Source organism: Glycine soja, chromosome 5, assembly GCF_004193775.1.
Source record: "Glycine soja cultivar W05 chromosome 5, ASM419377v2, whole genome shotgun sequence".
Classification (NCBI taxonomy): domain Eukaryota; kingdom Viridiplantae; phylum Streptophyta; class Magnoliopsida; order Fabales; family Fabaceae; genus Glycine; species Glycine soja.
In genome coordinates this window covers 26859418-26871422 of record NC_041006.1, presented here as the reverse complement: position 1 = coordinate 26871422, position 12005 = coordinate 26859418, and the positions used below count along the sequence as shown (strand labels likewise).

General features: G+C 31.7%; 1 protein-coding gene across 1 annotated transcript; it reads left to right on the top strand.

The window, feature by feature from the left end:
* The first annotated feature begins 2637 nt into the window (after nucleotides 1–2637).
* Nucleotides 2638–8840, top strand: LOC114411233. Its single transcript, XM_028374978.1, has 7 exons — nucleotides 2638–2717; nucleotides 6345–6489; nucleotides 6569–6836; nucleotides 6925–6975; nucleotides 7312–7402; nucleotides 7478–7631; nucleotides 8676–8840. Exons 1-7 carry the CDS (start codon nucleotides 2638–2640, stop codon nucleotides 8838–8840), a joined length of 954 nt encoding a protein of 317 aa, XP_028230779.1.
* Nucleotides 8841–12005: the final 3165 nt, after the last annotated feature.

Here is a 12005-nt window from a genome sequence, read left to right as displayed (position 1 = left end):
TGCCTTCTATTTAAGTTCTTTCTGGCTATCCTTTCCTGCCTGTAGATGTTTTAATTTTAGGAACCTCCAACATTCTCTAATTTTGTCTATATTTTGGTGTCTATCCATGTTTTTCCCTTCTGCTGTCATTTAATAGAAACAAATTATAAAAGGTATTCCAGAATAAAACAACTGATGCTCACATCAACATAGTATCATCTTACATATTTCCTGGTGCAGTCATCTCATATTAATTTGTTGTCTATTCGAGTGATTATGTTTTACAGACGATGTAATATCCATGTTTTTTTTCATATTTGCTTGATAAAAAAAAAAACCTATCCCAGCATGTTGTGTTCTTAGACCAGATACATATATATATTTTATATGTTTGCCTGTGTAGCTCTTCGATCTATGTCCACATATGACACAATCAAAGTACTTCTGTTTTATCCATGTTAAACTTGATAACCATCACACATTAGCCATTTTGTTGTACTGGTTTTTTCACATTTAATTCAATTATATTAACAACTTTGTTAGATACTTAACTCAAACCTAATCTTTTGTCCTCTCCATTTAGTTATTTAAGCTTCTATTTCTTTGCAACATCACCAAACATAACTTCTCTTGCTAAGACAGCATACTCAAATGCTAAGTTGTGTTTTTTGCAAATCAACCACCCATCAATATTGCAGTCTACAACAGCATTCGATTATTACGACATTAATAAAATGCTTGTTTTGCCAACTTTTTTCTAGAATACTTTGGATATTGTTATTCTTTTGTTTTGCTATTTTGTGAAAACACTATATTTATATCTATTTTGTCAAAACACTATATACCTCTATTATTGTACTTATTATATTATATTAATCATTTTTCTATGATTCTAACTGTCTCAATTGAAATTAGGAAAAACAATTTTTTTCCTTTTTTCCTTGCCATACATTTATATCTAAGTTAATCGATGATATATTTAAAAAGTAAAATTCATTTAAAACATATTAACTCATTCCAATTAGAACTACATTTCTAAGGAAAAAAGCCTTTTAAACCTCTATTTATTCCAATTTTTAATATTTTTTTCCAAAAAACTAACTTTAATTTTTCTGATTCAAAAAAAAAAAAACCAAGACAAAAACAAAAGGTATTACTTGATCTATCAACCAAAAAATATTGTTATTCAATAATGGTCATTTCTTTTATATATTTTCTTTCACTATAATTTGAACTTCTAATGCACATTCAATTTACAAAAAAATATCATCTCATATATTTATAATTATAATTATAATATATGACTCTTCACATGCAATCCACGAAGCCAGCCATCAATAATGTTACAAAATTTCCACATTCATCTCTATTCCCCTCACTCCTTCTCCAATAACCACTCCGCTTCCACACATCCACACCCAATCATTTTTACTCACTTATATTTTCCATTCATCTCTATTCCCCCACTTACATCTTCTCGACAATTACCGTGTGACTCCCGCACTTCTTCTCCAAAAACCATTCTGCTTCCACACATCCACGCCCAATCGTTTTTACTCACTTATATTTGCCATCTAGGAGAACTTTAATCAAGTAGGTTCATATTTTAAACAAGTTATAGCACTAACCCACGGTGTGACCGACATTTCAACTCAACCCAGACAACCATGACTTCACATTCATCGTCGGCTACAAGCAAGGTTTTTTTTGTCCTCTGCTATTCTACACGCGGATTAAAAGTCTATTATCTGTTATAGATGACATATTCAGTACATGCATGCATATTTTTTTCTTGATTAACATTATCAATTTTGACTCCCAAATTTAATTGCTATTTTGACTGCTACACCACAAAAAGATAAATTTTCCTGCCTATCTCTTTTGTTGCTTCATATTAAACTGCAAGATGTTACCATATATTGATCCAAATTTATAATACTCGCTCATAGCATCAAATTCTGATAGCATTAGGTTTTTTATAATTTACGAATGATCCATATTCAAGGACTGTTGTCTGTTATAGGTCATATATAAATTACTGCCCCAGTTTTATAATTTATAATGCTAACTTGAGAACAAAACCTTTTTCTGCATTAAAAATTCAGAGTCATAGAAAATCTGTAGCATAGGCCATTCAATATTGTCTGCCCTGAACTCCACAGTTCATACCGATAATATACACAATACAAACAACTTGGCTTTTACTTTCATATTTTGACTTATAAAAACTACATTTTGATGTCTAATATTTGTTCTTTATTTTTTCCTGTCCAGTTTTTGATAAATTATTTCATGCTTTGTTTTGTGACTAATTTAATTAATTTTTGTGCTATAGGGCCCATCTAACTGGTTGGCACCAATACAGTTTTCGGCCACATTCCGTGTTTCCAAGGTCAACATTTAACCATTTTTCCAGTTCTCTTATTTCATATGAAACAAAATTGTTTTATTTAATATTTAGATGTTTCCCTGCAGAACATCATTGAGGTTCCATTGTCTTACCATAGACAATGGAGGCCATATTACCCGACGTATGTTTTGTTTTAGTATAATGGAACGACATATTTTGTTAGGCTTCGCAAATATGGCAGCCGATACTTCTTTTTTGATGGGCTAAAACAATTTAGAAGAACTCATGGCATTGACGATAGCGTCATCATGCGCTTTTTTGCTGCTGACAAAAATACTTCCTTCGAGGTGGATGTCATTGGACCTATCCTTAGACAGGGTCGTCCAAGGTCGGTTCTGGCAACTAGGTGACACATCTTTACAGCCGATGTCACCGAACACATCATGCAACAGAGCCTCCCTTTGGTAATGGTTTGCTAGCCACCCAATTATGTTCTTGCTATTAAATTATTTTCTTTTATTTTGCTTTAACGCTGACTACATGTTGTTATTTTTCTCATCCCAATTTTTCTTTATGACAACAAAGTTATTCTATTCTTTAATTTTTGTCTTTATATTGGTTTAATTTAAATAACCCTGAGTGTTGTAAATACAATACAGGGAAAACATTTAGTCGTATGAGCACTGCTTTTTTTCAATGCAGGTCCTTCCACCAGCAAGCAGCTTTCAATTTTTTGTTTGGATCACAAAAAGTGATTCTTGTTCGAAGAGGCTATGGCAAACGCAACCAATGGCAGATTCACCATGCACGATGGTGTCCCATCTGTTGCCCAGCCATAGTTCCAATATCTCTGAAAATAATTTAATGGTTGGAGATGAGGTAATATTCTTCTTCAGATTTGACGAACATGTATGGGAAGTTCTATTTAGAAAAGAAGTTATATGGGATGATGAGCACCTCTCCAGCTAAAGATAATGCATAGAGACCATGCACACAGACTCTTTTTTGTTAATTTCTATTATGTTTTGATTAATGTTGTTACTCAAATACATTACGGTATCAGACAATTTCATGTTTATGACTTTGTTGATTCAATGGTTTTGCCTACCAAGGTTAACCATGTTAATTAAGTATCCTTTTATTCTATTTAGTTATATTTTTCGTATTTATATGTTAATTAAGCTTGGTTATAATTTTATTCCTATTATGTAATTAAAAAAAAGTAATTGACTTTGGCATACATCTGAAATACTATGATTATTATTATTTGCTCACCGTTTTTTAAAAACTTTTTTTCCTACAAGACTATTCTTCTTACATTGTTTTGAGCACAATTTATATGCATTTTTTCCCAATTTCTCTTTGCATATTTTAATAACTTTTTGTTGCTTTACATTTAAAGTGTATAATGATAGATGTCATATGGTTAATTATATCAATTGTACATGTTTGGATATATATAGCTGGAGATAAAGTTTTTATTCAGCCATTCAATATATATGATGCATTTATTATTTTTTTTCCCAAAACCATGCTTTCTAATTATATTGATAGTGTCATTTTTATTGACTGTAAATATGTATCATGAAACTTATAATGTTTTTCATGATTCAGCATAGATATAGTCAATAATTAATATTAGTATTAATTATGAAAATAAAATATGGTTACCATAGTTTGTTTTATACAAATTTTACATAAAAGAGAATAAAAAAAAAACAAACAGATCTTTGTAGATGGAAAATATTTGGCTAGACTTGTGTTAACTGTTTATTTTTTTTTTTGCAAAAAATCAAACTTATTTTATCGATATTAAAAAAAAACAATCTACAACTAAGTGTAACATGTTAAGTACATTATTAAAATTTAGCATGTTTGATTATTATATTGGTGATTTAAATTAAAATGTTTCTTTGAGAATCGTGATATCATTTTCCTTACGAATGGCAGGAGTCTGTTGTTACAACTATATTTAAATTGAGCCTTAAAAGTTTACAAGAATTTGTCTTCTTTAGATGATAAATGAGTACGACCATTTGTATTCTTGCAGGGAGATTTCTCTTTGGCTGCTTAAACCATCTCTACTAGAGAATGGAATGCAAATTAACAAGTGATTTTTTTTTCTATTCATTAGAAGTGACCACTCCATCAAATTCTATTTTATTTTATTATTCATTATTATTATTATTATTATTATTATTATTATTATTATTATTATTATTATTATTATTATTATTATTATTATTATGAATAAACTCTAGCTAAAGTTTTTTTTTGTGTTGTTATGCTTTAACCTGAAATATGATCATTATTATTATACCCTGTATTTTTTCGATTAAATTGTAATAACCTAAATTAATACAAATACAAACATTTCTAACTTTCACCAGGGCGACTTCACCTTCAACACTAAAATTATTACTATAATAACATCAATTTTTTAAATAACACACAAAAATAAAACAGATTCGAGGAAAAAAAATCCCAATTTGTTCATTTTTTGGGTATTTTAGTCTGACTCCAACTGTCGCTTTCTGCACGCATTCCCAGTCATTCCTTCAACTACTACTCCACCTTTTGCATGCATTCCCGATCATTTAAGAACAAGAAAGTTCTTACTCTGTCTTTGCCCATTCTTTCACTGTTTTCATTGCTTGGTTTGGTTTCTTTCTTTTTCGTTTTTGTACCTCCATCATTTGAAGTTTTATTTTTCATCTACTCTCAGCCATCGATTTTGTGCACATTTGGTTTTGCTTCAAGTTTTCTTGGTTCTTAGGTTTAAATTTTTCAGCTGCTCACAGTTTCCATTTTATGGAGATTTCCTGTTGTCGTGCATTTTGGTTTGAGTTCTGGTGGTTTTGTTTTTTTCTTTACATGTTTACAGTCACAAGTGTTTTGTTTTCATACATGCATGTTTGGTGTTGTTTCTTTTTGGTCATCTGTGGTGTCGCTTGCTGATTAATTTGGTTTTTTAAGTTTTTTTTCATGTTTTTCTCTCATGATTCCTTTGCTGATGTTGTTCGGTGTTTCACAGTCTAATTTTCAAAATTAACCTATAATGGTCATGGTTGAAATATTTTCTGATATGTATGCATCTTTGTCTGTTACCCTGGCTTTCATTTTATGCACATTTACTGTTGTCGAGCATTTTGCTTTGACTTTTTGTGGTTTTGGTTTTCTCTTTACGTTTGTTAATGGTCACACATGTTTTTGTTTCATCCATGCATGTTCGATGTTGTTTATTTTGGTAATCTGTGGTGTCGCTTGCGCCCCCGATCAGTGCAATGAGATGTGTCTATTTATGTATCTCTTTTTTTTCATCGTTTTTTCTAAAGACTGTTTTGGTGATGTTGTTTGGTGTTTGCAGGCGAATGTTCGAGGTAATCTATAATGTTCATGGTTTATGCATGTTTGTTTCTTACCCTTTTTTACGATCGGCCTGTCGCCTGATGTCATTTTTTGTATGTTTTTAGCCAGGACCAACAAAATCGGGTAATAGCTGAGGTGTCATTGCGAGAGTACTATTTTCCTATCCACGTCACCTTCAATGGCCATGCATGCAATGTTTTTTGGTTGATAGTGCTATTTGGTGGCTACCTTGCCTGATAATTTAATTTGTGTCTGTTTTGGTTGTTGTTTATACAGGGACAACAAAGTTGTATAATAGTGATAGGTAAGGTTTTATTCCAACCCTTAAGTTTTGCTCCATATTTATGCATGCTTGCCTATTGCCTGTTTTTTTAATTCATCTTTTGTCTGATGTTATTTATCATGACAAAAATATTTTGTGCTTGATAGATACTATATATTGTTGTTCCTTTTTGGTGTTGTTGTTGGCTGTCCAAAAAAACAGAATCAGGTCAGTTCAATTGTTCTTTCAACCTTAGTTATCATATTTATGGTTTGACTTATCATTGTTTTTTTCAATAAATAAAATTATATTTGTTGTTGTTATCATGTTATGTGGTTGTTTTGTGGTTTCAATTTCTATGTATGTTTCTGAGTTTTTGTTCAGACTGATGGCACATATTGCTGACAAGATAAAAACCATTGATGGATCTAAAGAAACTCTGAAACTTGCTGTAAGGATAACTGAGCTCTGGTTTGTTGGGACGCCGAGCAGGTCTGAACAAGCTGAGATGGCCATTATTGACTCTGATGTATGCTTTTAATTTGTGCTTTTTGTTCATGAATTATCTCTATTTGTAGCCATTAGTTAGATATTTTTATTATTCATAGGGTGATCAAATCCATCTGGTCTGTAAGCAAGACCAGTTAAAGAGATGGAAAATGGATTTGAAAGAAGATTGTACTTATGTGATGCACAATTTTAAAGTCAACAAGAATGATGGACATTACAGAGTTTGTGATCATCCATATAAATTGGCATTTATTGGAGTCATGATTGTCAGACAGTGGCAATTGGATAAGCTTCCTTTTAAAAATTATAGATTTGCAGATTTTCCAGATGTCATTGTTGGCCAATTACAGTCTGACCTATTAGTAGGTTAGCGCAGCTAGATTTACATTTCTAATTTCATCACCAGTGTTTGTGGGTTTTGTTTTCTGTTACTGATTTTTACTCAATTTTTTAGACGTCATTGGTGTGGTTGACGAGGTTGTCTTTCGTCATATTTCACCCAAAAGTAAGAGAGTTGTTTTTAACCTTATGAATTTGAGGTAAACGTCTGATATGTTCTATGAGTTATTAATGATTCTACGATTTATCGTTGTATGTTGTTAATTAATTGTTTGTATAATGGTTTGTTTTTTCTTCCGTAACCAATTGTTGTCTTGCACTCTATGGGAGAATTATTGTCTCCAATTTTTGGAATATTTGGATCAACATGAGACTGAAGGGCCTATTATTGTGTTGTTGACCAATTCCAGAATTAAAGAGGGCCAGGGTATACTGTGATATAAGTGTGTTGTTTTTCATCTTCATCAGATCCAACTTATGCTTTTATTTCTGAGTGGTGCAGGATCCTATCCATGCTCAGTTAGCAATTCTTTGAAGGCTTCTAAATTGACTATTAATCAGCCAGTGGCACCAATTGAAGAATTCAATCTGAAGTATTTTCCTGATGTTGTTATTAATATATGTTTGTTTTTCTTTCCTTCAGTCTGTTATTGATTTAGTATGTATAGGCTTTCAGAATTGGGCATTGAGATCCATTCAGTTTTGACACGTCGTTCTCAGTGGAGTTCACAGCCTTCAAGTTCTCCTCAGTTATCATCAAAGGAAACATTCATTTTGAAGTCAGAGGCAAAGACCATTTCTGAGATAAACAACCTTGGTGAAGTAATTGTCTTATATATGTTTACCTGTTTATCGCTTCTTTGGCTGCCTCCTGCTGAATTTTATGACTCTCATATTTCCTGCAGGAGTTTGTTTAAGTTACTGTTGGTACAATCACGAGAATTGTTATGGACAATCATTCATGGTGTTATGAAGCTTGCATTCAGTGCCATAAGAAAACAAATGTCTATACAGAACCGTTTGTGTGCCCATGTGGCAGGCATAATGATCGAGTTGTGCTTAGGTCTTTGTTTTCCTTTTTAAACTTCTGTGGCACTATATTTATGTTTGAATTTATTTTTATCAATTAACGCTATTATATATGTTTCCAGATATAGAGTTGAAGTGATGGTCAATTATAAAGATGAAAGTACAAAATTTCTCCTGTGGGATCATGAATGCACTAAATTGATTGGGCAGTCAGCTGATGAAGTCAATACCCTCAAAGTAGAAGTAGGTGTCTATAATTTCAAAATACAAATTTGAATCTTGGGATTATCTTTAATTTTATTTGTGTTTTTTCCTGTTCAAGGATGGTGATCTGGATTTAAATGTCTCCCCAAAAGCACTTGATAAACTACTGGGTCATCTGCTCGCCTTCAAAATCAAAATCCAACCGCAGTATAAAATTCTGCTGTTTTGAAATGTTCAACTGACTTAACTTTAATTAATGATGTTCTGGACATGTTGCTTGATGTTGAGGTGCTTTTTTATGGAGTTATTTTTGTTCATTATTGTTATATCTATATGTTATTTATATGCTAATTTATTTTGCATCCATTCTGCCGGTATCAATCAACATCTTATCCAGACATGTTCAAAGATTTAAGTTACAACACCGTTTGATTCCAATGATCCTGTCCACAATGAATATGTAAGTTTTCAGTATTGGCATCTGTTTCCAATATAGTATTTGCATAGAGATATTTGGACCAGGATTCTAATCCACATGCATAGAGATGATCGAATGGGATCAAAAATTGCGACTGAGATTTGCATCAAGTTCAACTTTTGCATCAACTTATTGTTATTATTTGTTCTATCCAGCAATCCATTTCTATAACAGCAGACCATGATCCACTTATTGGGCTACCCTTGACACCAACAAAACGACAGCCATTTCATGAATGTGATGATGAAGCAAGAAGCTCCCAGATTGCACCAGCTCAGCTATTGTCCAACAAATTAGCAAAACTTGACCAGATTGAATAGATTTTGTTGGTTAGGAATAGCCAACACTTTTTCCTTTTTTGTTGGTTATTTGGAAATTGTAATTGAACTATGTTTGTTTTATTTTAATGTGTAACCCTGTCTGGCATGGGCTATTGCAGTTTAACATTCTGTTTATTTGGAAATTGTTATGGAACTCTTTTCTTTGTTTTATTTTCATCTATGATCCTGTCAAACATTGCGCTAATACTAGCATGGGTTATGGATTATTCCAGCCTGACATGCTGTTTAAATCTTTTGCACAATGTTGAGATGTGTTAATTTATTAACTGGGATTGTGATTCATTATTATATAAATCACAGATTAAAAAAAATATTATTTATTCCACGGTAATTGAAGCATGTGTGGGTAATTCGTTGTTTATATTGAGTAAATGTCTTTATTAACAAATTTGGTCAACACCAGTGTCAAGCTTAATAGACTGAGCTTAATTTAATTTAAGTTAATTTATAATATGTATCAAGCAAAATCTGGTATGCAGTTCCGCATGTATACAGGAAGAAACTTGTAATTTCGTACACTTTTTAAAAATTACACAAGATATGACTCTAAAGAAGGGGAGGCTAAATGTTTTATCAATGAATGAATGTTACTTCTGTTCCTCATAACATACTTGATACCAAATTCCTTATCGGTCAACGCGTGTGTCGAGCTTAATAGACTGAGTTTAATTTAATTAAGTTAATTTATAATATGTATCAAGCAAAATCTAGTATGCAGTTCCGCATGTATACAGGAAGAAACAAAAATAGCTCTCATGTATTCATCATGTAATTTCGCACACTTTTTAAAAATTACACAAGATATGACTTTAAAGGAGGGGAGGCTAAATGTTTTATCAATTAATGAACGCTACTTCTGTTCCTCATAACATACTTGATATCAAGTTCCTTATCGATGTTAGCAATCCATGTCCATAGGTACATGTGTCATTATTATTTGAATTAAAAGTTTCCAGATTTTGCAAGCTATCAATTCGAAATTTGTTTTTACATTCTTTTACTTGCATTTCATTACTTACTACTTAAGTTAATTATGACAGACCTCATTTGAATTAGCTTTTACAGAAATGTTAAACTGAAACATGCTCAACAATCCTCGGTGTTTGTTTCTGTCTTTTAGCATTTGAGTTTGCAATATAATTGTTCCTTCCAACAATATTGCATTGTCCAAATATAAACTACAATATGATCAACTAAAGGCAACAGAAACATGGAAAACCATAGATTTATAAGCAAGTCTGATTCAGCAAAAGTCAGGAGCAACAGAAAGCGTATTAGACAACAAAAGGTCCATCTTAATGCTCAGGATAGTGTCCATGCAAGTGTCAATCCAGCTTCATCCCATACTGAAGATCATTATAACCAACCAAAGACACCACCGCATAGTGTCCATGCAACTGTCAATCGGGCTTCACACGATGCTGAAAATCATTGTAAGCTATCAAAGATACAATTTTTATATCTTTATATTCATCTCATATTAATTAATTACATTGATACAATATCCATATATAGTTTGTTGTGCAAGATTATAGCAATGCATGTCATTTGATTATTCCATTTGAATCATTATCATGATTTCCTGTGTCTGTCATCCTTTTTCTGTTTTGAAGTTAATGTCTGCCATTCATCAGAGAATGAAAGTTCTGGATCTTTCTTTCACAACAAATATGTTGTTTGATAATTTTATTTTCTATGTAGTTGTTTGGTTATTCATATTTTTTCCTGGTATTGATTTCTTCAGCTAGAGACGAGTTTTTCTTACATACATTTTGTTAACATTCCACAAAACTGAAATATTCTTTAATTCCCTGTATGTTTGATCAGCAATTGCAGAAGGTTATATTCATCTAAATGTCCTAATCTAGAATTACACATACTTCTAAAATGACTAAACAAAACTACAATATATATCTTCATTTCTATTAAATCATGCCATTTTTGTATCATTTCGCCAACCTGCAATGTTGTTTAATTTCCTCCATGTTTGATCAGCAACGCCAGAACCTAATATATTGTTTCGACAATTTAACTGCTGATCTAGAATTGTGTATGCCTCTGAAATTACTAAACATAATTACACTTTCTGTACCTGCTCATGTTTGATTATTATCTATTTGAATAACACAGTTATGTTGCTCTTTATGTCCAATCTTATTCTAGGTGGAACTTCCATTTATAAAAAAACCAGCAATCATGCAGTTTAGAACCACGTTCCACAATGATAGGGTAATATCGCATTAAAACTCATTTCTTCTTTGCTTTTTTTTTTTTTTGCAGCTTATTTATTATAATTTTACATGCAATATTTTCTTGCAGGACATCATAAAAGTCCCATTTTTTTACCACATTCAGTGGGCACCAAAATATCCCAAATATGTCCGCTTAAAATATAATGGAGTTGTATACCAAATCCAAGTCAGACTCCATAAGGGCAAAATTTTCTTTGTTGAAGGACTCAAACAATTTAGAAAAGAATTAGCCATTTATGAATCTACCATCATTTATTTCTTTGCCATCGACCACATCTCAGTATTCGACCTTCATTTCAGTCCACCACTGGAACAGCAGACCTCCGGAAGACCGTGGATGATATCCAGGAAGCATATTTTGACACTTGAAATAATACAATCAATGATTGACGCATCGCACCCTTTAGTAATGATAACAAAAAGTTTATTATGACTTATATAAATACAAACTTAAATATAATTATTATTTATCCTCTTTTGCTGAATTTTCCATGCTGTGTAACTACACATCTAAATGGTTGCGATCAACACATGACAATCCTTAGAAAATTAGGGCCTCCATTACAGTGGAATATTATTGTTCTTGATATTGGAATTGGTGAAAAATTTGTTGTGCAACCTTGGTATAAATTCCTTGAAGAGAGTAATTTTTCTCAGGGTGATGAAATCTCATTCTACTACAGGCATCATGAACAAATTTGGAAAATTATTATTAGCAGTCAAAAGGATTGGGACAACAGTGATAGTAATACTGACTAAATTAAGTTTAGGTTGTTTATTTTGTTTACTAGCATTGCCTTGGTCAATGAGCAATCTAGTTTTTTAAAAATAAAACAAACAATCTAATTATTATTAATGTTACATATATTTGTATTTTCATACTATTTTCATT

What these genes read in the sequence shown, in the direction of transcription:
- LOC114411233 (XM_028374978.1), top strand. Translation starts at nt 2,638, where the DNA reads ATGCGCTTTTTTGCTGCTGACAAAAATACTTCCTTCGAGGTGGATGTC. An exon ending in ACAGTCTGACCTATTAGTAG is followed by an intron (nt 6,837 to 6,924) that starts GTTAGCGCAGCT and finishes TCAATTTTTTAG; the next exon opens with ACGTCATTGGTGTGGTTGAC. An exon ending in AGATAAACAACCTTGGTGAA is followed by an intron (nt 7,632 to 8,675) that starts GTAATTGTCTTA and finishes TGTTCTATCCAG; the next exon opens with CAATCCATTTCTATAACAGC.